Source organism: Lissotriton vulgaris, chromosome 1_1, assembly GCF_964263255.1.
Source record: "Lissotriton vulgaris chromosome 1_1, aLisVul1.2, whole genome shotgun sequence".
NCBI classification, from domain to species: Eukaryota; Metazoa; Chordata; class Amphibia; order Caudata; family Salamandridae; genus Lissotriton; species Lissotriton vulgaris.
The window spans coordinates 862912294-862938802 of record NC_141685.1 but is presented as its reverse complement, the minus strand read 5'-3'; the positions used below and the strand labels follow the sequence as shown (position 1 = coordinate 862938802).

General features: G+C 39.3%; 1 protein-coding gene across 1 annotated transcript in view; it reads right to left on the bottom strand.

Moving 5' to 3' along the window:
* LOC147748034 (cytochrome P450 2D6-like) overlaps nucleotides 1-26509 on the bottom strand; it is a 260715-nt gene that overhangs the window by 62567 nt on the left and 171639 nt on the right. The window contains exons 6-7 of the mRNA XM_086958064.1: nucleotides 22328-22469; nucleotides 19248-19435 (exon numbers count right to left, since the gene is read on the bottom strand). Coding sequence (XP_086814190.1) covers nucleotides 19248-19435; nucleotides 22328-22469 — 330 coding nt within the window. The remainder of the gene's footprint in view (nucleotides 1-19247; nucleotides 19436-22327; nucleotides 22470-26509) is intronic.

Here is a 26509-nt window from a genome sequence, read left to right as displayed (position 1 = left end):
ATACGCTAAAAGCAGTAGTAAAACGTGTAAAAAAGCTTAAAAAATGAGAGAGTAGCATTCATTTAATATAATACAGGACACAATGCGAATTTGGCACGAGCCACTCAATAACAGCCTAAAAGATAACAGGGGAGTACTTGATGGCCCTAATCCACATAGCCATTAAGAACCTAGCTGTACAAAATACAATCAAACGCGTAGTATTTGACTGGAATTTTCTGTATGCCTCCTCGTACTTTCTTACCCCCAAATGTATGCACAGTGGGGCTATCCATTTAGTTCGTAATTGGTAGTACAAGGGGCAAAAGAATAAAACATGTTCAAGTGACTGGTATCCTCTGGCAACAAGGGCAATTTCGTTCATCCCTCTGGCATACTTTGCCCCATTTTATTTGAAAGCTATTTACAGGTAGGCACCCATAGCTGAACTGTATGTATAATTTTCTTGCTAGTAGGGGTTCAATTTCATCTATTGTGGCCTCAAATGACAATGAATGTTTAAAATTCATAAAAGCAGCCAAGAGTGAGCCCTTGCAGTTCATTAACAAATCAGTCTCTACTGTGCCCCAATACACAACTTTGATACTGGATTTGTTTATCTGACTAAGGATTTCCGGATGGCTCGAATATAAAACTAATCTTAGTTAATGAAGCAAGGTCTTAACTGTGCGCATCCAAGGAATCTTGGCCACACAAATTGGTGTAATTAGTTCACAGAGGCCCACCCTATAAGACACAAGTCCTGGAGTAAACCATAGCTGCAGCCAAAACATAAGCATTCTTAAAACAATTTTGTGTTCAATTCTTTTGTGGCCTAGGTCTAGATAGAGCGGAATCCGTGGGGTGGACATCGGAAGATTCAATGGGGATCTAAGAAATGTTTGTTCAGTTACTGAGAGACCACTGCAGTTTGAACAGCCCCATACCTCCGCACCATATAGGGCAATCCCAAGTGCTTTGACATTACATATCTCTAACGCTGATGCCAATTTCCTAGATATAGCTTTCCTATGGATCTTAACTATAGTCACCTTTTGCTGGACTAGGGATAGTTGCACTCTTTCCGAATGTGGGAGCCAGCTAATATTTTGAGTAAATGTAATACCAAGGTAGTCAAACTCTGCCACCCACATACAAAAGCTTCTTGCATTTTGACTTTAAATTTGATGGAAAAAGCATGCATTTTGTTTTGGAGCAATTCAGCTCCAACCCCTGTTCCAGGCAGAATGCTGGGAAAATATCTAACAGCTGCTGGAGCCCTTGCAGCGACTTTGATATGAGCAGGGTATCATCGGAGAATAGGAGAGCGGGGGCCAAATGCCCACCTATTTTCTGAGCATCACAGCCATCCCTGCTCAGGAAGCCAATAACATCATTCATAAACAGGGTGAACAGGTTAGGTGCTAATACACATCCCTGTCTAACTCCTTTATCAATTTGGCTCAGCTCCATTAGCGCCCCACTATCACCCCATCTATCTTGAGTCATGGTGTCTGTGTGAAGTCTTAATAAAATGTTCAGAAGGGTAGTCGGCATACCCATGTCTTTGAGGACCTCCCATAGTTTCACGGCACATAAATCAACAAAGGCAACATAAAGTTTGCCATTGTGGACAGTCACTTCCCTCCAGAAAATACACATAAAGCGGAAGATCTGGTCTAGGGTACTCACTTGAGCCCTGAAACCCTCCTGCCACTCGGAAATGATATTCCCCTCACTTATCCACTCCTAGAAGTGTGCAAGAACCTGCTTGCAGAATTTTTTTGTAGGGAGTCCATAAGGCTAATAAACCTATAATTCCCTATGAGTGCGCAGTCCCCTTTCTTGAAAATGGTAACTATCTCTACCAGTTTACATGATTGTGGAATGTCCATACCTGAGAGGATACGATTAGAAAGTAGATTAATATAAGGACCCCAAATTTCCAAACGTTCTTTATACAAGTCATTGGGTATTCTATCAGGACCAGGGGCACGCCCGGGAACACATGAACTAATTGCTTTTTTCGTCTCGCTAGGTGAAAATTGCAGTCCATTAGGTTCAGTTTGAACCCCACTCACATCTAGGATGGCTCTATCATTGCACAACCTAACCTTATCACTATACAAGTGACTAAAATGTGCAACCCCCTCTTCTGGTTGGATGCAAAAGTCAAGCGTGGGTTTGTTACCCCTGGTAACAGCAGCTACAGTTTTCCAAAAATCTTTGGAATCCCTATTAGCCAGGACATCATGCAGATCCAGCCATAGGAGATCTTCCCACACACTTTTTGCGTTGGAAATTTCTGACCTATGAAGTGCTCTGGATTTAATGATCTCTACCTGTGATTTGAATTTAATGGCAGCAAGGAGCTCACCTTTTTCCCTTCTACATGCATTATTGTACCAGGATTCAGTTTTCGAAGTAAAATTCATTTTCTTCTTCCTTGGTTTGCCCAGGACATCCCTTATTGTATCCCCCAGGTTTTCATGTGAGTGAATCATCTTTACATTTCATGTATTACTAGGAAGTTTAGACAAATAATCATAGCCGGCTTCAACAGTTTCCTTGATGGTATTTAGGGACACAGGGTTTTTACCAACCCACTCCCCCTTGATGGGTCTGGTGTTATTAGTAGGCTGAAGCTCTCCTATCTAACGTTGACCCCTACCCTCAAAGTGTTGATCAATATCTAATCATTCAATCACTTCCATGTCCACTATGAGTACGCATTTGTCAGTTAAACACACGGAAATATATCCATTTTAGGTTCACTTTTTACACTAAGCACAAAATAAATATGGATTAAAACAGAATGAGCAAAAAATAAATATGAATACACACAGATTGAAATGCCAAACAAATAAGTACTATAAAACCGGTAGCCCTATTCTTGATGAAGGTGTAGGAGGATTTTTGCCTGCAAAGTTAATATCTATCCAAATGGCAAGCAAACACAAACAAGCTGTGGGGCAGCCAACAAGAGTAGCTTTAATGCAATAATACATATAAACAGCATTTCGATGTAACTGTTTTTTCATGTTTTAACATGTTAAAATGAGATGTATTGGCTTTCCAAGTTAATGATGAAATAGTTAACAAATCTGTGGGCCGCATTCAGCAATCTGAAAACATCTGACTCTAAACATTGTCTAGTTTCCCAATATTAACCTACCTCAACCTCTAAGGAATAATATCAAAATCAAAATTGTTGAAGGCCCTGATTCTTTGAGATGGAGTTTAAGTTGCTTGTCACAAAGGAAGTGATTCTAATTTTTCATTAGTAGCTGGTTTGTCAAGTAATGAAGACAGTCTTTAACACATTTTGGGGCATTTTTACAATGAAATGTCGGAGCGCAGAGCTGCGCCAAATCTGTCAGCGCTGCATGTCGAGATTTCCAAAGTGTAGGGATGTGCTGTATTAACAACAATATGGCACCCCCCTGTGTTTACCTTAGCGTTGGCTCAAAAATTAGCTGTCTAGTGGCAATGCAGGCACCCTTGCACCATAGTGCAAATGTGCCTGCTTGGCATGAAATGATTACTTAAGTGCAGAAAGATATTCTTTCCTGAACATAAACAATCCATAATAGCAAGTTGTTACTTCTATGTGAGCTTCAGAATTATGTCATTATGTAATGAGTGTTTTTTTGCAGGAAGGCACACCTTCCTGCACTTAAACAATCAACTACGAACATTCTGGTGGCGCTATCCCCTTGTAAATATACTCCTTTCTTGTGTCACCCTTTATATTGTGGAGTCCTGTGCAGTTTTGCAATTGTAGGTCTTCTTTGTATTGGAAAGGCAGGTGTTATGAAATGAAGTATTTCCCCACCCACAGTTCTGTCCAGTCTTATGACCTCACATCCAAGGTGTGAAGGACCAAAATATGCAGGTTGCACCTTCTTTCTTTGACTTTCGGCTTATTATATTGCATTATACCATTATTTATTTCCTCAAATTCACCCTTTTGCTTAATTCTACTTTAGCATTTGCTTTGCAACCCTAATATAATTTTTTATATATCTGGCCAAATCCTAAGCCAAATACCGTTTTTAGCACAAAATCTTTCTCATGTCTAAAGTGGAATAGCATACCAAATGCTAATTTTGAATTTTACGTAATTGTGCATGGTTACATGAAACTTTATAAAATTACTTTGAAATTTCATTTAACTACACAAAAGCAAATTACAGAAATTAGATACACTCCTACTTGTTTTTTTTATATGTGAATAATAGATATTTTATAGTTTTCTATAAATTGATAACTAACTTTTTCATTGGCTGATCAGGCTAATAAAGAGTTAATTAATTTTTAGATACAAATTTGTTTTTAAAGTATTAAATGTAATATTTTTTATTATTATCTTTAGTGCATCCTTTATAATACATAATAGTTTGACTATTTTTGGGTGACATGATGAGTTTGTAGAGAACTAGCAAAGGAAGTATTTTAAATATATATTTTTTATGTTATAAATTGAAGAAATAATTTTTAATTCATGGCTTTGGTTAATTAAATATGCAAAACAATATATGGACCAATGTATGAGTAGTTGGTTATTTTGTAAAACTAGTAAATATATTTTTAAATATTTGTGTTATTTGTCATATGTAATTAATTTTGTTGGTGTTTAGCATGTTTGATAGATAATAATTATATTTTTACTTTTTTATTTGCTATAGGTTGTTTGTTTTTTGAGTAAGTAACATGGAAATGTTTTTAAAAAATTTGCTATTAATTTTAAATTGTAATTATTATTTGAAGGTAAGGTGTTGGGTTTTTAGTAAAATCACGAAAGTGGCGCTCAGGCTATTGTGTGTGGTAACTACAAACCTGTATTGGTGCGGTGCTGCCAGGTCGGAGGAGTAATCTGATAACCCCGGGGGAATATGTGAATCACAGGATTCACACTGTAAGGTAGGAACAGTCTTGGGCACAAGTGGTGAGGATATATGAAATATTACAATATGTTTTCAAAGTGTTATATCAATGCAATGGTCGACACCAGAATAAGTTCCATAAAGGTTCTTCATATTAGGACAATGACTATATTGAACAAAGCAGACCAGCCGACACGTGTTTCGTCCATTACTAGCATGGCTCACTACCAAGCGTATCTTTTCAAAGGTCATCCTTCCACCCACTCGCCTCCAACCGGGTTGGAATTTTCACAGTTTTTGGGGCCTACACGCCTGATGTGACAACCACGTATAGCCCTGATGAGTCACATGACCTTTCCCAGTGACAAAACACAAGTTGGCTGGTCTGTTTTGTTCAGCATAGTCATTGTCCTAATATAAAGAACCTTTTTGGAACTTATACTGTTGTTGACCACTGCATTGATATAGCACTTTGAAAACGTATTGTATTTGTTATTTGTTCACGTTGTGATTTTAAGTTGTATTTACATTGATACATATGTTCCTTTACTTGGGGACCTTTGACGATGCTGGTCGGAGTTGCACCCGACTGGCATCCTCAAGGATTCAGGACCGAGGTCCCTAAAGCCCCAACTGCATGATTACGATGCAACAGCACACTGTGCGGTCGCATACTCCCATTTCTCTATGGGAACTTGTGCTACGGCTGTACACTGGCAGTAGCACAAGCTCCTATAAAGAATCTAGAGTTAGTTTAAATCCCAGCACCCTATGGAAGGCTCATGATGCCAGCCAAAGGGTGCAGGGATTTGCAAGGGGGCACTATAGGAGCCCTCAGGCCCACAACCGTAGGCCGCAGAGCAAGGAGGCCCTGCAAGGAGCCCCCAGAGTTGCTTTCTGACAGCATTTTCATGTCAGAAAGGCGGTCATGGAAAGGCTGTTGGAAACCAATATCATAATCCCGATGGAGGAAACGCCGTCCTATTGGGATTACAGTGCAGTCTCCGACGGGGATCCTCGAGCCCATCAGAATCCAGCCAGAATGACTGGCTGGTTTCAATTCTGACCATCTCTATAGTAATTGGGTGGTCGGAAATAGGCCCTTTATGTAATGTGTTTTGCATGTTATTAATAGTACCTTTTTATTTTGCTACATACATTTTAGAATATTTGTCATTTTATTTCATGAAATCTTTTGTTATTTAGTTTTGGAAATGGTAAATGTGATTCTTTTAGACCCTTAACTTTTTCTACTGCTGGTCAGCTTTGATTGTAAATAAAAAAGTTTAATCTTTCCAAATTCAAATACTTCTCCTTCTGTTGCTTTGCTTAGAGTGGGAATAGAAAATGAGCACGCCAAAGTCCAACAACGTTGCTCTTTTTTGAATGAGAATAGTACATCTAAAAAATCCAACACTTTCCCTACTGTTGCTCATTTTGGAGCAGTATTAGTAAATCTGACCCCTGCAAAAGCACAATATTGCTCCCAGTGTTGATTACGTTGGAGTGGGAAAAATGCATCTGACCAATCCAAAGTAAAATCATGTCCCCTACTGTTGCTTATGATGGAGTGGGGAATATTGAATTTGACCCTACCAAAGTCCAGCATTTTCAATACTGTTGCTCAGGTTGAAATGGAGATAGAATGAAGATAGTAAACCAGAGCCTTACAAATTTCAAAACTTTAACCTGCTGTTGCTTATGATAGTGTGGGAATAATGACAGATTAAGAATATAAGGATAAAGATAGTAAAGAAATAAAGGTAAATATAATGCCATCCAAGTTCAACACTTTCTCTATTGTTGCTTCGGTTAGAGTAATAGATTTTATTTTCTCTGATTTATAACTTTTTAATACCTTTTGTTTTCTTGGAGTTATAATGGCATTTTTTAATTGTGTTATTGTTCAAATTATTTTTTCATTGTTTATTTATTTATTTATAAAGCGCTACATTTATCCCGGAGGATGTCACAGCGCTAAGGATTGCGGTAACAGGTAGATAGGTGCAATTGAGGGCCAAATCATACTTTTGGCAATAAATGAGTTTTAAGTTTTTTCCTAAAGGGGTTGTAGTCTTTGGTCAGCCTAAGATCGACTGGAAGCTTGTTTCAGTACTGTGCCGACAGGTAAGAGAAAGAATGGCCACATGTTCTAGATTTGTTTATTTTTTTTGTCTTAGCAAGGGCAAGGTGTTGCGACCTTAGTAGTCTGGCGGGGGAATAGAAGTATATTTTGTTTTTAAGGATCATGGGGCCTGTGTTATGAAGTGTTCTGTGGGCATGACCGAGGAGCTTGAAACAGGCCCTTTGACGCATGGGTAGCCAGTGAAGTTGTTTTAGGCATTCCTTTGCAGAGCTGTATTTGCCTTTGTTGCACACAAGTTTTGCTGCAGCACTCTGCACCACCTGTAGGCATTTGAATAGGTAGTCTGACATGCCCATGAAGAGGGCATTGCCATAGTCCATCCTGCTCACTAACAGAGCCTGTGTGACTGTCTTCCTGCTTTCCAGGGGAATCCATTGGAATAGCCTTTTTACAAGTTTCAGGGTGGCAAAACATTTCCCACATAGAGTTTGTAGGTGGGCCTGCATGGATAATGTGTCATCGATGGTTACACCCAGGTTTTTTGCACAGTGCTTGGGTGTCGGGCGCCTCCTAAAGAGTAGGGTCACCAGGAGCAGTCCCAAATAAGTTTGGCTTCTCTGAGGAGCAGGATCTCAGCTTTATCCGCGTTTAACTTTAGGCAGTGATCTGCCATCCAGTTGGCCATTTCCGTTAGGCAGCTAATGAGTTTATTTTTGGTGTCTTCATGCCCCTTCCCAATGGTGATGGTGAGTTGCGTGTCTTCCGCATATGAGCAAACCCCAAAGCCCCACTTTGTTCCAATTTGTGCCATAGATGAAACATAAGGATTGAGCAGTGTAGGGCCTAGGGATGCTCCCTGCGGTACGCCGCATTTCAGTTGTTTTGGCTTGGATGAGTAGGTTCCTAGCTGAACCGTTTGGGTTCTATTGTACAGAAAGGAGCTGATCCATTTGAGGGCTTTTCCATTTATCCCTTTTCCCCATAGGTGTTCTAGCAGAAGGTGATGAGAGACTGTGTCGAACGCTGCTGACAGGTCCAACAGGATCAGGGCAACCGCTTTGCCTTGATCTAGGAAGTTCCTAATGTTGTCCGTGATGGCCAGTAGAGTGGCCTCTTTGCTGTTGGTGGCCCTGAAACCTTTGGGAGTTGTCCAGCAGGTTGTTATCTTCTAAGTACTTTGACAGCTGTCTGTTTATTAGCTTCTCCAAAACTTTGGAAAGATACAGGAGTTGAGATATTGGTCTATAATTGACCGGATTTGTCACATCTGTGCCTGCTTTTTTAAGTAGTGGGGTAACTATGGCTTGATTCCAAGTTTCAGGGAAAGTTGCCGCTTCTAAGGATTTATTGAAAAGCTGTATGACAGCTGGGGTAAGGGAGGTCATGATCTGCCTAAAAATGAAGTGTGGGCAGGGGTCGAGGGGGGACCCAGATTTGATTTCCTTCATTGTTTTGGCCACCTCTGCTTCTGAAATTGGGGTGAAGCTATTCAATTGGGCTGGGTTCTTGGTTAGGGGGGATCTGATTTTTCACTGCTGCTGTTGGCCGCTGAGATCGTTAGGTTGAATGTTGAGTAGATCTTATCTACTTTATCATCAAATAAGTTGCTGATCATTTCGCAGTTTTCTGTAGAAGGAGCAATGTTTGGGACATGAAGGCCGGTTTGCACAGTTCTCAACTTGTATGCATTTTTCTTTACATTTATAGGATTTTATTTACACAAGAAGTGATTATGTTTATGTCTTTTATATGTGAATGTTTTACATTTCTTTTTATCTTAGTATTTTTAGATACATTTGTGTTATTTACTGTTAAAGAATCTATTCAATTTCATTTTGTATTTATATTTTACATGATCTTAAATGTTTTGTGCCCCCATTTTTTTAGAAATGTTACTTTAATCGATTTATATTTAATTTATATAACATACTAAATACAATACACCATTTTAATGTTGTGTATTATTGTTTATTGTTTTTAAAATGTGTGTTAATATTTGGATATGTTTTCATTATTCAGTTTGTATATTTAATGACCCTACTTGTCTAATAATTTTCGTATTATTTTTTTTAATTTAAAACTGTATTTGAAGTTACAAATGAATCACATTTTTTGAATGATTCAAAGCATCGTTAATGTTTTGCATTTAATGTACAAATGTATATATATATATATATTTAAAGAGTGAGAGAGAGATATTTATATGTAAGTAAAAGTTAATTAAATACTTTTAAATATAAATACATATCTATGTATTTTTAAGATGTACTCCACATATTTTTGTAGTCAGTCAGTAATAACTTTATTCAATACTTTTCAGTAACATAAAAGTGTACAGATAAATAAAAGACAAGTATATTAAAAACTTTCATCTCAAGAGAAGAGAAGAAAAGAAATCATATACATGTCATTTATAAAATTTGTGAACTCACCAAACTTTATAGTTATTATAGACACCTTAAGCAATTTTTTAAAATTAATCTTTTGAATATTTCATATAGAAATAAACCCATATGATAAGCATGCAAAATGATGCTTTATTTAGGGAACTTTCACCTGCAGGTTTTCCTCATTTTCAATACCTGCCATAAATATGAGGTCATTACACATTACACAAGTGGAGTATTTAATTGCTATAAAAATAGAAGAGCTGGTCTGCACTGTGTACAATTATATGTTTTAAATATAGGCACTAAAAACCTTTTCCTGGGAATTTCATAATATGGACAGAAAACTACAATGTGCAAACTACAATTTGTTACGGGCGACTCATTGTCGCACGGACACAGTGTTAGTTCTGGCATGGAATGGCATCCACTCAGAACCCTAGCATCAGAGGCAACATATCGGGTCAGGATAAACCTTTGTTGATCATTTTGTACCAGGGTCAGGTAAAATTTCAAGCCCTCCTTGTGGGCCATCATACTGAGCAAAAACTGTCAGTTTAACTCTTTTCCCCATCCATCTCTCCCCCATGGCCTTGTTCTGAATGCAATATTTCAGCTTATCCTTGGCTATCATTTCCAGGAGTCTGAATCTTTAAATTGTTCCACCAAGCCAATCTCCTCACATAGAGATTTTACGTATCTCAGCCACAGAATTCAACATTGGTGGTCTGTACTCAGCCCTTTTTTAAAATCCAAATTGGGTATCAGCCGGTATGTTATTAGTGGAAGCCCAATCTTCCAATCTGTTGAGTAGTATATGCCCCATAACTTTTGCAGTGAAATCTAACAGTGGAAGGGATTTATCGCCTTTTCTGTATATCAAAATTATAATAGAAGATTTCCTTGAGGTTGAGGGGCCTATCTCTGCAATGTCATTGTAAGCATTCGCTAACAACAGGGCCTTCAGGTCTTGCTGCTCCCGATACATATCCAGAGAGGTGCCTTCTGGGCCCAGGGCCTTTCCTTTGCTGCTTTCGTCCTGGCCAGTTTTAACTGCAGACAAACTGACAGGCTGTAGAGAGTGCTGCAGGGAATCTGTCCCTTGGGTCCCATGATTTCCTGTGCTATTTTGTGTTGCTTGATAAATGCTTGTGAGAGGACTGTTATTATAAATGGCAGTACAGTGGTTAACCCACGCCTCCTCTGCGATGTGCAACTCAATTGAGGGTTCATGGGGCCCCCTAAAGTAGTCGTTATTAATAGCCTTCCAAAAGGATCAACAAACCTTAAGGGCACTGGCCTGTACTAAATCCTCCCACGCTGCTTCCATTATGCATTTCTTTCTTCGAGCGATAGTCTGTTTAAAATGCACATACGCCAACCTAATTGATGCCATATCCTTTGGTTTCTGCTGTAGAGCTATGTGCAACTATTCTAGCTAGGTTACAATCAGAGTCAAACCAACCCCTCTCTTGGGCTGCGATTGGTGTGACCTATGACTCAATGCCTGTTTAACAAAAAAATTGATAGTTAAAAAAAAAGAAATGATTTTTAATGGATTAGCCTCAAGATCTAGACATAGCTTTATCTTGGGCATAGTGTGCGGTAATATCGATGGCAGAAAGGCTAAGTAATCTACTTTCTCCCACTTAATTGAATATCCATTTACCATTGCAAGAATAGGGCCTAATCCTAATTTTGATGTAATTTAGCTTTACTTGGCTTGGATCATCCTGACCTCTAACATTGCATGATCGCTAAACCCAATGGTAGCTGTTTCAAAGCCTTTAATAACTGGTTCTAAGGCTCCCGAGGCCATGATAAAGTCAATGGTAAACTCGTAATTATTTCTAAAGCATGTGGGTGCTAAGCTTTTGCTTTCATTCAGCTTACTATTTTGCCTCGGAGGCTTAGCTTCAACATTAGACTATTCAAGGCTGTTCCATAATTACCATGTTTGAAATGTGCAAGTGCCTATCTTGTAGGACAATGACTCCACAAACTGGTTTGTCTATGAATGAACAATGATGTATATTAAAATCTCCTACCCAAATAATGCTCACAGGTTTAATATTCAAGGACATGACTGCCTGGATGACTAACTCTAGATCAATCACTACTTGGGTTCTCAAGCTGTCATTGTAAAAATACATTAAAAGAATGTTACATGGCTTGCCCACCTTGCATAACAATAAATGAAAATAGAGAGATCCATTGATGAATTTAAAATGTTTCCGAAATCTAGTGTTCAGGATATAGGTCACTAGATCCCACTTCGCCCTAACCATCACTGATGTTTTAGCCCAAAACATATGTATCCATCAATAGGACGAACCATCATTTGACATGTTTCCAGAAAGTAAAAGATGTAGGAACCAGACATCAATTTGTGCCAATCTGGTACATCAATCTTATTTTTTAGTCCTGCCACATTACATGATGTGAGTCCCAACCCTGAGTATGTGGATCTATGCTATGCCCTTCAATTTCCACTGCCCCAGGGTGTGCGGTGGGCTTAGGATTTCCAATAGTAGTCATGTGATATTCTTTAATGATCATTGGCTCAGACACTTTGCTACTATCCTGATCTCTCACATCCATAGAATTAGCAAATTAGGGGTCAAGTCAGTACTGATCATTCATGCAGATAGGCACTCAAACCTATCACCCGCGCTCCATGGCTCCCTTAGGCTACTAAAACCCCTAGCTGCATTCCCCCCTGAGGGTCTCTCTTTTTCCTACCTAGCATCCAGGGCACCCGAGACTCCTGTGAGGCTAAGACTGCCTCTTTTGGTCTATAAAACAAAAGTCAAGGGGAACAGCTGTGATATTGTGTGGCGGCAATTCATTTGACCCACATACATGTAAAACACTCTAAACTGGGGATTTGTTGCAAAAGTTAAAAATCACGCAGTCACCTGCAATAGATTGTTCTCCTCTACCCACCCAGCTCACCCAGCTAACAATTATTATGTTATTAAACTACTCACTCACACCTTTAGTCTAGAGTATGAGTATGAGTACTGCCACTCCCGGAGGAGCATCCTGGCGCTAAGCAGAAAAAAAGAATGTGGCAGTATGACCTTAGTCTAACTTGATCCGTCTTGGAGGAGACCGATGAGTTAGAGAATAAGTGAGGAGGATTTTAAGGCATCAGAGAGGTTATTCAGCTAAGTCTTCAGTTGCCGTGTAAAGATCTATTCTGAGTCTGTGAATCTTAACTCCCAGCCAATCTGGTTCCAGGGCCTAGTGCCCAGGACTGTGAAAGATTTTCCTCCTGTGCTTGTGAGGTTTGAGCAGGTTAGCCTTTACAACCTGAAAGGACCTGTTGTCCTATGGGTGGTGATTCTGGACACTAAGGGGTCTATTATAATGGCAGGCAGATCACCACCACCCGCATGGCGGTGGCTATCCACCTGACATTATCTCCCACCCGCCTCCCATTTCCCCCCACCATATTATGATGGCAAGGATATCGCAGCGGACGGGAAAACCATCCACCGCTTTTCCATCCGGTCGACGAGTCGACCATCCGGAAAAGGGTTGAATATAGTGGCGGTGTCTGCAAGACACCGCTATCCATATTACTTTGCAGGTGGAAAGCAGCTTTTCTGTGGTGGCGTAGCCACCAAGGGAAGGCATGCGGTGTTCATAGTTGGGGGCCTGTTTCAGGCCCCCAGGATGTAGGGGGGGTGAGAGTGCACATGGGGGGTACCCATGGTACCACCCTACATTTGCATGCACAACGTGGCAGGCACCCCATGGTGCATGCCACGTTGTGCATGCAAATGCACAAATGCCTCTTTTGCATTGCGGCGAGTGCTGCTGACAGCACCACCCGCCGCAATGTAAAAAATGCGGGATGCACCCCCCCTAATTGTATATGGGGGACCGCTGCACACATGCCGGGTGGTCCCATTTCCCGATGCAATGGTCCGTCCGCCATCATAATAGACCCCTTAGTATTTTGGTCAGTGTCCTCTGAAGGCTCTAGAGATAAGTAGGAGGATTAAAAAAAAAACTTTTTATGGACTGGCAGCCAATGAAGTACTTTCAGCGATTGAATGTAAAAGTTTTACAGATTATTTCAAAGATTTTTTAATTACTGTCCTTTTAAAAAACACAGCTGGACAAAAAGAGAGAACCCTTTTTGGGGGGAAGAGATCACAAAGGGTTGTTATCAATTTCTGAAAGAAACATTTACATCTGTTCCCATTTTCAGACGTATAGATTAATTGTGGAAATTGATATGTCAGCATTAGTGACTGGAGCCATAATGTCTCGGATAAACCAACTCACAGATGAATTACATCAAGTAGCCTACTGAGCAAGAACTTTAAAACCTATAGAGAGAATTTGCACAACCTATGATCAAGTGCTTTTGGTTATTGAAGATATTTTTACTCAATTGAGTTACTGACTTGAGGGGGAGTAGAACACAAAGTAATTGTCAAATTGGATCACAAGAATCTTGGATTTTTTTAAATCCATGAAATGTTTGGATGTCAGACATCCGAGATTGATATTATTTTTCTCTAGCTTTTCTTTTGAATTGCCTTCTGACCAGGGAAAAGTCTGTGCTTTATCCTGACATGTAAAGGGAGAAGAATTTCACATGCTTAACCATACAGTATTGCCAAATAAATCTGGATACAGGAGCTAAGCCATTAAGATATTGGAAAAGATAAAGGAACAACAATCCAGGATGTATAGGGAAGAGTGATACAGCTATGTAAAATAATGAAAATAATGAATAAACTTTTGATCAACAAAGAATTGACTCTCAGAATCACAAAAGGAATACATAATTAAGAAATTATATATATAACTGAATCTAAAATTGATGGTTAAGAATAATTCATTTCAAACAACTAGCAACATCATACATCATGCTTGCAGTCAACATACGATTAGAGTTAAAGGAAGTATTCCATATGATGAGCGTATGAAAAATAAACCAATCTGTTGTACTTAAGCCCTGAACGAAACAAAAGCAAACAATGTTCAGATTATGTTTCACGCAAGAGGCTATCACAAGAAAGCTGTTCATACAGCCTAACTGACAGTAGCCACACAACGAGGGAGAAACTATTAAATGATGATATTAAACCAAAAGAATTAGGAACTATCAGACATCCTAAAGTGCATCTTGAGAGACACAGTGGCATGCCTAATAATAGAAGTGGAAATGGATGAGACAATACGATTAGGAATCTATTCATGAATCATTGTAAGGCTATTCAAAAATACAGCAAACACAAAATTATACAAAAACAAAATGGATCATTACACAGTTGCTTATGACGTTAAATTATGTTCCTCAATAGATGGTGGATGCCTGTGAAATTAACTTCCTTGGTGTGATAAAACTGATACAAATTTGATTTTGAACTAAACGACCCTTTGTTGTACAATGTATACCATAAACATGCTAAAATCAAGTTGAGCAGAAATTGTTGAAACTGTGTGAAGACAAAGGTGGAACACATTTGATGCTAAAGGAACCATCTTTCTTCATACATATATACCAGAAAATAGTCCTTCTTCCACAACAATGGCATTGGGAATATTTTTTTCTATGTGCACTATACAGAGAGTTAAAAGGAAATGTATACCTGCTGCGCAAGTATAAGGTCCTGTACACATCAGGGGCAGAAACAATTGGACTATGGTGGTTGCTTAATGCCAGATTATATGTGGTTTATATATATAGATGCGGTTTGGGTTCCTTCTTGTGTGTGGAGAAAACTTCAAAAAATAAAGAATGTTTGCCAAGAGAAAGTGACTGTAGGAAGAATTTAACACACTGTGAAACTCTTTGGCTAGAGCACTTGGAATCATTGAGCCTTCAGGGTCTCAGCTTAATACACAATGTTATGTGCTGTATTGGAGAACTACAGAGGGGCTTTTATAGACAAAACATATTGCATGCCCTTTAAACAAATGAAAAAGAAGCTATAGGTTTGAATAGTTTTTTCAACATGTATGACATGAAGAAATAGGGGTTCACAATAAAACTAGAAAATTGTGCTTAGAAATGTGTATGAAAAATTGAGGTATATTATTCTCCAAGCTATAATTTGACAAAGATTGGTGGAAAACTTGAAACATTTATTGACAGAGAAGGTGTGCTTGGACACTGAAAAGCACTGGATTTAGGCCTATCAATGTATGTTACAATGCCAAGAATTAATGAACAAGATTATGTATTGAAGCAAGGGGGCATATAAGGAAACCATTTAATATTCAACACATTGCAAATAACAGAGGTAAACATTTCAGCTAATATGCGAGGTTTTCAATAAAATAAGTGCAGGCCATTTCCATTGTAATTATTGCACTGGAAAGAGTGTCATAACTACAGACCTATGTTGGTCCTGTGCCTCTCACATCCATGATCAGTATAATGATGTTTGCGAGGAAACGTTTAAGATTACATGTGTGTTAGTGATATGCATTAGTGATGCATTAATTGCATAATTTGCCACAAATACATGTCTTGTCCATCAAAATATGATCTGTCCCTATAATGGGGCAGCTAATTTTAGAGGGAAGCTTCCACCACTTACTGTGGATGCAAGACAAGTAACTCAAATTTGAGGCACATTACGAATGCACATATATCTTGTGTAGTACAATGCTGGAACAGTTTCTCAGATAAAATACTCATCTGTTTGTGAAAGCCCATGATAGTTTTGAAGGTGATCATTATTGGTTTTCATTTGGTACTATAAGATCTGTCCTTACAGATGGGGAAGCTGAACTATCACCATCTTTGTTGCTGTTAGCAGTGCACCCAGATGAATTGGATAGCAGCAACAAAGTTGTCAATGCCAGCATCTCAGAATAGGGTGACTGAGGTAATGGAGGTATGAAAGTAGACCATACAAGTTTATGATGAAGGCCTACCCGTCTCCTCACAGTTTTTTAGTGAGACACGTAATCTAGAAATTATCAACCAAATCCAAAGAAGGCACTTTAGGTTCATGTTTTGCCACCGATCTGGTACGTGGTGACTATCATTTCTTAGCATTGTCTAAAACAAACTCTAGTATATGAGTAATTGTACCAAAAGAGATAAGTGAGAAGTAGGTAATTCTTATTAAAGTTCAACTTTTAGTGACATTGTGTAAAAGATTTTCAGGTACAGCACACAATGTGATTGTATAGAGACATGGCATCCTATGCGCTTTTTCCCCAGTCTCTTTGCACCCTACCTCCTGTATTTTTAATTGTATGCCGGACTTCCGGTTTGCTGGTATTTAAACTCTGGGTACTTTACCATTGCTGGTCAGTGCTAAAGTGCAAGTTCTCCTTGTATAAATTGTGATTATGATTAGGTATCCATGATTGGGATATTTGATTTACTGATAAGTCCCTAGTAAAGTGAATTGTGTGTCCCCAGGGCCAGTAAATCAAATGCTACTAGTGGGCCTACAGCACTGGTTGTGCCACCCACATGAGTAGCCCTCTAAATTTGTTTAAGACCTGCAATTGCAGTGTCTTCAAATGCAGTTTTTAACTGCCATTTCGACCTGACAAGTGCACCCACTTGTTTATCCAGGATTAGAATTTTTGGTAAGTCCCTATTAAAGTGTGCTGCGTGTGCCCAGGGCCTGTAAATCAAATGTTACTAGTGAGACCGCAGCACTGGTTGTGCCACCCACATGATTAGCCCTGTAAACCTGTCTCAGGCCTGTCATTGCTGTGTCTGTGAGTGCAGTTTTAAACTGCCATGTTGGCCTGGCAAATGCATCCACTTTTCAGGCCCAAACCTTCCCTGTTTCTGAATGTAAGGCATCCCTAGGGCAGACCCAAGGTAGTCGCATGGACAGGGTGCAGTATATGCGAAAGGTAGGACATGTACTGATGTCTTTTACAAGTCCTGATAGTGAAATCCTCCTACTTTCATTTTCCACTATGGCAAGGACTATCTCTCCAATAGGTTATCATTGGAGCTTCCTTGTATCATCTTACAAGTTTAACTTTCCATTGGGAACAGGTAAAGGTTTGGGGTTTGGATTCCCTAAATCACATAATTCTCTGAAGATGGTTTTTAAACTGTATGTTTGAAAATGGCACTTTTAGAAAGTGGGTATTTTCTTGCTTTACCATCCTGTGCCTCTGCCTGCCTGTGGAATCCATGTCTGGTTTAGACAATTACACAAAAGGAGCTAAGGTGTGCCCTACATTTCCTGATTGGCAAGCACCAGGCTGATGGGCCTTCCTAAACTAGAGTGGTGAAAAGAGTAGTCACTGACACCTGCATAGGGCTGTGTCTGTCCTCTCACAATGTTGTCTCCACCCCCGAGTAGTGTATCTGGAGCCAGAACAGGGCAAGGCAAGATCTGTGCACTACAAAGACTATCCTTTGAAGTATTCCTACTTTAAAGGCCAAAAGAGGTATAAGTATTTGATCTCTAACTCCACATTTTTAGAACACTTTTGGACTGAGATGAGATTCTGCCAAGAAGAAGAATTGGAGAAGCAGTATGAGGGGATCTGCCACTCTGCTTGTTGCTGTATTGTGCTGGCCTGCCCTCTGTCTTGCAGAAGTACAAGGACTCGACTTTGCTTTGTATCCTGCTTATTAAGGGTCTCCAATGGCATGTGTGTGCTTGACTACTGTTTGAAGTCTTAGGGCCATCAAAGACTTCACCTGCAGCCCCTGAACTCCTCTGCTGGGAGTTCTGACATGCCACAAGGTGCCAATTACAATTCGGGGACATTGGAGGTGGCTTTGCAACATAAGCAAAAATAAAATCAACACAGCAACCTGCTGTGCCTGTTTATCCCGCCACAAGCTTGCCATGTAGTAAAAAAGCAATACATCACATGCTGTGGCCGAAGGATCCATGCAGTGCCTGTTGGTGGCTGGGAGAAATAACGCAGTGCCTGTTTCACCTCTGCCGCATCGACCCCAGAGCATCCGGAATTTCCATGCATTGCACCTGTGTGCCAAGTCAACATCGATGCTGAGCATCAGTAAGGAACCAAGGCTGTGTGTCTGGAGAAACGGTGCATCACCTTCTCATGCAGTAAGAAAATGACAAATTACCTCCCAGCACAGCAAGAAACCAACATATCACCTCCTATCACAGTAAGGAACTAACACATCACCTCCCCAGCATAACAGTAAGAAACCAGCGGATCACCTCCTCTGGTAGCAAGGAACTGATGCATAACCTTTCTCTGCGTGTAAGGAACCAATGCATCACATTGCTTTCTGAAGCCTCACCTTTCTTGCACCTGTTTTCGTTTTTCCCAGGTACTTTGTACTAAAAGTTATATTGACTGACCTGTGTTAACCACTTGGCTGCTAAGGCTTTCCCCCCCCCCGTGCTGGATCCTTTGTTTTCCCATTGTTTCATGACGAGCTCAGCTCGTCATCAGCACAGCTCCAATGTGCCTCATGACGAGCTGAGCTCGTCATGAGCATGGAAGGGGTTAAACCTTTTAAAAGTAATAACTTGATTTGCATATGTTGTATTTTTGTTGATTTGATCTTGTTTGGTTTAGATAAAGATTTTTGCAAACTGGTGCGGTGTTCATTTGTAGTGTTGTCACTGTGTTTATGTCCAAATACTCATTGCATCTGAGATATGCCTGACTTCCAGTGCCAAGTTACCAAGGGGGTGAGCAGGGCCTATCTTGGCTGAGTAACTACTTTACACTGGCTAGAAGGAAGGGTCCCTACTTGGACAGGGTGCAAGCCACTGCTAGCTAGACACTCCCATTTCTAACAGGCATTCAGAGATTGTTTTGTGTATACTGCTAATGAGCAACAAAGACCATCAATGGCTAACCATGTCTTTTGATCTACCATTAAAATGAATGTGGAAAGCTGTCTGAAGAGAACTGGACTCTCTTAAGAGGAGGTTGCTGAATTGAAATTGAAACTAGAATTACCTTTGGTATAAAGAAGCCATCAACCTCTGTGTCTCTTGATGTCATGTGAGGTACAGAGAGGGGAGTAATATCACTATATCGCTGAATTTCATGGATGACAGCATTGACATAAGGCATATTTGCCCGGTCATCCATTGTAGGTTTCCTTTCTCTTCCGATCACCTGATCAATTTCCTCTTGGGCTCTTCCTAGACAGAGAAATCAGTAAGTAAAATAGGTGTCAGCTTCAATTGATATGCATAAAATGTTGTAAGTGAACAAAGTGACTGTAAACAGAGAATACAATTTGAATACAAAATGTGAAATCCAATCTGTTGAGTCACATGCCCCTGAATTATTTTGACGTTAGCTATATTTTAAAGAAACTTTGCTTTAGCATATGCTTACTAGAGACTATAATTTTTCTTCTAAGATCCTGACACAATAAGAAAGTGTTGGTGCATGAGCGTGAATTCAGAATTAATACAAATTTGTGTTAAATTAATATGCATGCAATGTTAGTGTGCTGTGTTTCCATAATAAAGCATTTTAAAGTTGACATGGCAAGGTGTCAGATGTATTTTCAATGTCATACACTGCTCATTTTAAACACGCTTTATCATTTCTCTGTGCACTGAGAGTTAAAATGTCCTTCATTATTTATTACATTGTGTGTTTAAGTTAATATAAGTGTACCACAAAACTAATATTGGGTCTTAGCCTGATTGCACATAAAATGTGTCTCTTAAATGTTGCACTGTGCACCGCGTTGATGTTTTTGTTCATACAGTGTTTTTCCTCTCTTCAGTAATAGTCAAAATGGGAAAACAGCATTTACAATGCTTCACAAATCATGCACTGCCATTACAATTAATGCATCTTTCCAAGTTCTGTATCACGCATATCGGTACAATGACATACCTTAGGGCAAGCGGTGGTGTACTTTACACTCCAACACTTTCCCTACTGTTGCACAGACTGTCGTTGGAAAAGTAAATTGTACCATTCCAAAGTCCAGAGCTTCCCTAAGGCATGTCACTGTAATGATATGCATGATAAAGGAATGAATGGTCAAGATGCAGATTTCTCAATGCGGAGAGTTCCGATCTGCCTCTAACGCCTGTGTTGCGAAATCTCACTGAGAGGCAATCTAACCCTAATGGAAGGTCATTTCTTAGCAAAAGCAAAATAAACAAATGGTTCCAAGGATCAAGAAGATGTTTGTGGGAGGATCTCCCAATGAGCATATAAATGTTCTCCCACAGACACCGAGAAGTAGACTTATATGATATGCTCTTGTAGAAGGTGAAGCAGGTACCAGCTGACTGCAAAAATGGATCAGCTTGAGGAATAGCAGCAAGGCCCGGTACCTGCACAGCCATAAGCACTTCAAGTGAGTCTTTGAAATGTTTGTGTCTCAGATCTAGAAAACTGCATCCTCCTTCTTCATTTATCTCAAAGTTTTCCAAGCATCAGCTGTCACTTGCAGAGATGGGAAAGATAACCAAGAGTTAGACCCCACACTTGCCGAGCTGTCTCGGCCATAACATGCTACTGCAGCAGAAAGCTTCAGTAGGCGCTGTGCCATCTGCTGTCCATGCACAGTGCCAAGTTGATTCACCTCTTCAGTCTATAGTGTGTCCGAACACCAAACACACAGCGGGCAGGCACACCTTCTGTTAGGTGGACTATTAGAGGTTAGCACCCAGTAGTCCTCAACAAGGTATAATGGAATATTGCACCTCATTTGTGCCCCTTCTGTAGTGTGTGTGCCCTACTGAAACCAAACTTAGCCAAAGAGTATATTTGAGGAAGAGAAGCACGGTGATGTCTTGCCCTGGACTGCTGCCTGTATATTGATTTTGTTAACTGTATGACATGGAGTTACTTCCAAGCCATCACCATGAAGTCAATACTTCATGACAGTCTCCTAAGCAACATCGCTGCTTGAGTCATAGCTGGCCTTGTTTCTGAGATGATAGAACAGGAAGCCAGGAACATTTTACTCCGAAGGATCGGGACTGCTGCTTGTGGGACCATTTTTTAAAAGGCCCAAAAGTTACTGAAAATGAAGCAACATGTTCTGCTGCACAGGGGAAGGCCTTACACAAATGTTGACTTTCCATCATTAATTGTTTATTCCTGTATTTGGGTGGTAAGCTAGTACTAGTGAAGTCAAACCTTAGCTCAGATGTGTAAAAATGATGAACTAATGAAGTAGTACTATCACAAAATGTGCCACATTACACTGCATAGTATCCGTCTTCTTGCTGCATAATTAAGTTAACCCTGCCGCATAATTTAGTAATTCCCTGTCGCATAATTCCAGTGACCCTGTTAATAAGTGTCATGCACCAGCAACCACAGAGAAAGTACTGCCCATAACCCTATTTGCCAATACAACTTTGCAGGTTCGTATTTTTTTGCCACTACTTGGATTTTATTTATAAAAAAAAGCCCCCTCAGGCCCAATACAATGCTAGGTGCAATGCAATTGACAGAAAAGTCTGGACTGTCTGGAGGACACTACGTCACTGCAAACCCATTTAAAAAGAAAAAAATCTCCCCTTCATTGCATTTGTATTGTGCTTGCTACTGCTCCTCATGGGTAATAAAAGCTATATATTTATGTAATTGAACAGAATAGAATTTGTCATTTTCGCCTTCAAAGGGGGACCGATTCAGTCCAAGGCAATAAAATATCTACGAGATACGGGCGACTCGGTGGCCCCATCACATTCTGCAGGGGGGCCCACAGCCTATAAATAGATGCTTTTTCAAATTTCATGAATACAATAGTTTTGCAAATATTTTAACTATGTAAAAAATCTATATTTAAAACTAAATGAAATGATAAGGTAACTGGGGTAAATGCCCCTTAAGTTGGACTGTTAGAAGGCTCATTTGGATAAAGTTAGAGAGGAAAAAATTAAGAGTGTCAGATGGTCACAAGTCAATTCAGGTAGACTGTTGGTAAGTTGTGATATAAGCTTTTTGATCAATAATGTTATTTTTTAAGAAGAGAGATAGAGCCCTGATGGGACTTAAACTCATTTTGCCCTTTTGTTCCATGAAACACCAAAAGCAAATATGGCACTTACTTTGAATGTCTGGGTAGAGCATCATGTACAACAGCCCATGGCGTAGAGTTGTGGAAGTGGTCTCTGTGCCTGCTAAAAAGATGTCACTCACTGTCACGAGGAGATTGAGCTCACTGAAACTGCTTTGAGGGTCACCTTTGACCTGGAAGGACATAAATAAAGACAAAGTTTAATCAGAGTGTAGTGGTGTTATAAACAATGAATTACCTTATATGATGGAGAGCATCAGTAACGCGCATATGGAAAGGAAGTGTCAATCTTATCAGTGCTAGGAAATGTGGCAACTGCTGATACTTATTGCACACATAAGGAATGCCAATACTGATGCTCAATCAAAAAAGTCATTCTGTGTGATCACATGTAAGACTCATTGTGATTGGATACTCATTTATTTTTTATTTTTTTTATAAAAACTGTTCGGTCAATTTTAGGAACAATTTTTTCAATGGTCAACACAAAAACATGGTAGCTCAATTATTTTCATAGACCACACAAAACCACATATAATCCATGGACCATTATTAACATATGTTTAGACATCACACTTATTGGACAACAAAAGACAAAACATAGACAACAAATTTTACATTTTACAAAGAATGCACACACTCAAATTCCAAAAAATCCAAAATGAAAAGAAACAAAACTCAAAAAACAGGAAAAAAGACAGAGCCCAAAGGTGGTTAATAGTACTTTTGAACAAGTAGTCTCTTGACAATCCTAGTCTGGGCAAAGACCAAACAGTGTGCCGTTCAGGGCAACCAGGTAATTTAGTCAGTCTTTTTACAACCGTTCAATCCAAGATGCAAAAGAAGGTTGATCTAACAGTCTGTTTTTTCACTTGAAAGGTCATATTATGGTCAACACTCAGGGGCCAGAACTGGAAAGAGCTGAAAGATAAAGAAAGGAAATGAAACAAAGAAGAATGAAATTGCTTGTGCTATCATTTGCAACACAGTTTGTGTGGGAAGAACAACTAAACTCGCTTCCCATCGTCTTAGTGTGTAAGAATTACCTTGGTCTGAGTTCAGCCGATCTCAATTTTAAGGGTAATCCTAAGAACAGCATTGTACTCCCTATTTTTAAAGCTATGAGAAAAAGGGGCAAGAAGAAGCAATGAGTCCTAGTCAGTCTTATATATGCATGTTTGTCATGTGTTTCATCCTTCTTAATCTACGTTTTCTTTAAAATTACTTACTTTCGGAGCTCCAAAGTAGTAGTGTGGGGAAAAAGTATATTGTTTTGGACGGTGGTTGAGCTGAAGAAGAAATGAAACATTTTTTGAAAATAATTTTAGTTTTTACGATACTCTGAAGCTATTGTCAAAAGTCTCACTTGAATATGAAGAGAAAGGGCAGAAAACATGAAGATGCTGTAGAATCAAGTGGCCTGCAAAGAGAATGAAAGGAAGAATTGGGGTGATAATATCCTGTCCATTACTGTCAAAAAACGCTTGAGATCATGTTCTAGCAAGAATTACCTTGTTTTAAAAAATTTTTATTAAACAAATTTTGAAGTGCGAGGGTAGATTTCCATTATGATGCCATCCTCCAATAAAAAAGAAGATATGGGAATATTGAAAGTGTACTTGGATCATATTTCTTTTGTTTTTTGATGCAAAGTGGCAGCTTCATTTGCTCATTTTGGACAGAAGTGTTTACCGAAATGTAGACCATTCATATGAACATCAAGATTTTTGTATTTTATGCTGCATGTATTCCAGAGTGGCAGGCAATCACACCATGCAATTTAACCTCTTGCGAGGAACCAACAGTGTGAGCCAATTGCATAGATATAACGATGTTCTTTGTTTTTACCACTTGTGTAAAATATAGCAAACAATCACGCCATGCTCGTTGTGCATTGTGATTTAGGTTTGTTAATTTGTGGACAAGTAAAATATCGATTGGTATCTTGCAGTGAGGGCAACATTGCTGACTCACCGAACCATGCTATAAATCACCAGCCTGAAGCTAGGTAACGATCTAAACCAGACACATACCTTACTGTATTCTGTTTTAGGCTTCCAGCGTCTACTGTCTCAAAAGCTTTTAAGCGATTCTGGGTTTCTTTTCTGGCTGTGCTTAAAGTACACATTCACGTGGGGAGTGAAGACGTAATCCTGTCGTTGTCTTGGTTACCGAACTGTAAAAACAATGATGTGTAGCAGCTCTGTAAAATTTAGTTTCCTCAAAAAAGTAGTGGAGAAAGAAGTACTTGTCAGAAACGGAATGCATTTAAGAGGCTAACTCCGTCTATTCATGTTAATGAAAATCTGTACTCACAAAGGCACAACCACGTATGGTGAGGGGTATGTCATCCCTGTGTGACACATACAAGAATATTCACTTTTTTATTCTGGCAGTCATGTGTCAGCCTGAGTTAAGGTGCACAGTTTTTTTCTTGACAGTGTTATTCTCTAGGTACATGACCCGAAGGGAATGTGTTTTAGGTGGTTCAGACCTTAAGGGATGGAAGGTGAAAAACCGTCACTGCATCTGAGGTAATTCAGAGAAGAAATCTTTTACAATCATTTACAAACTGTAAATCTCATTAAGGCCGTTAACTGGGGTGTTAAATGTAACTATGAGAATTGCTTCTCTCTGCAGTAATTTTCTCTTCAAGTCTCCACCATGAGAGCCTTTCTCCACTTTAGATAACACAGTCCATCTCAAATCATTTTCGGTATCGTTATTGCTCATTTTCTTCAACTTTGGTATACATGCGGCATAAAATATAAAGTCTTGATGTCCATGTGAATGGTCTACATTTGGGTAAAACGCTTTGGTCCGAAACGGACAAATGAGGCTGCCACTATGCAATGAAAAATAAAAAAAAGATATGAGCCAAGTAAACTTTCAATATTCCCATATCTTCTTTTTGAATGAAGGATTGCATCACGATGGAACTCTACCCTCGCCCTTCAAAATGTGATCAATAAAAAAAATAAAAAAATAAAGGTAATTCTTGCAAGAACACAATTTCAACCTTTTTTTGGACAGTAATGGACAGGATTGTATCACCCAAAATCTTCCTCTCATTCTCTTTTCAGGTCGCTTGATTCTTCATATTCAAGTGAGTCTTTTGACAATAGCTTCAGAGTATCATGAAAACAAAAATTATTTTCAAAAAATGTTCCCTTTCTTCAGATCAACCTTGGTCCAAAACAAGATAAACATCCTTTACAACACACTGTTTACGCCACACGTCCTTTACTACGCAGCCATTACAACGCAAGTCGTTACTACGACTTGCGCTGGAGGGCGCTTTTGTTAAAGGAATAGTTTGGTTTTCTATTCCAACACCTTCCCTACTGTTACGTGGGCTGGAGTTGGAATAGAAAATTAAACTAATACACAATCCTGCGCCCTCCAACGCTAGTCATTGTAACAACTTGCGTTGTAATAGCTGCGTCGTAAAGTACAGCGATCATTTTGATCGCGTTGTACTGACGTACATCCCCAAAACAATGGACTTCCTCCCCACACTTCACTACTTTTGAGCTCCGAAAGTAAGTCATTTTAAAGAAAACGTAGATTAAGAATGATGAAACACACGACAAACATGCATACATAAGACTGAATTGGACTCATTGCATCTTCTTGCCCCTTTTTCTTACAGCTCTGAAAACAGGGTGTAGAACGCTGTTCTTAGGATTACCCTTATAATTGAGATTGGCTGATCTCAGACCATGGTAATTCCTAAAAACAAAGACTATGGGAAGTCATGTTTAGTTGTTCTTCCAACACAAACTGTGTTGTAAATGATAACACAAGAAATGTCTTTCTTCTTTGTTTCATACCTTTCTTTATCTTTCAGCTCTTTCTAGTTCTCGGTCCTGAGGAAAACTCAATAAAGTGACTTCCTGGGTTTGAACCATAATATCACCTTTCAAGTGACAAAACAGACTGTCGGGTCAACCTTGTTTTGCATCTTAGATCGAACGGTTGTAAAAAGATTGACTAAATTACCTGGTTGCCCTGGAAGGCACACTGTTTGGTCTTTGCCCAGACTAAGATTGTCAAGAGACTACTCATTCAAAAGTACTATTAACCACCTTTGGGCTCTGTCCTTATTCCTGGTTTTTGAGTTTTGGATCTTTTTATTTTGAAGTTTTTGGAATTTGAGCTTTTTCATTCTTTGAAAAATGTATAATTTGTTATCTATATTTTGTCATTAGTT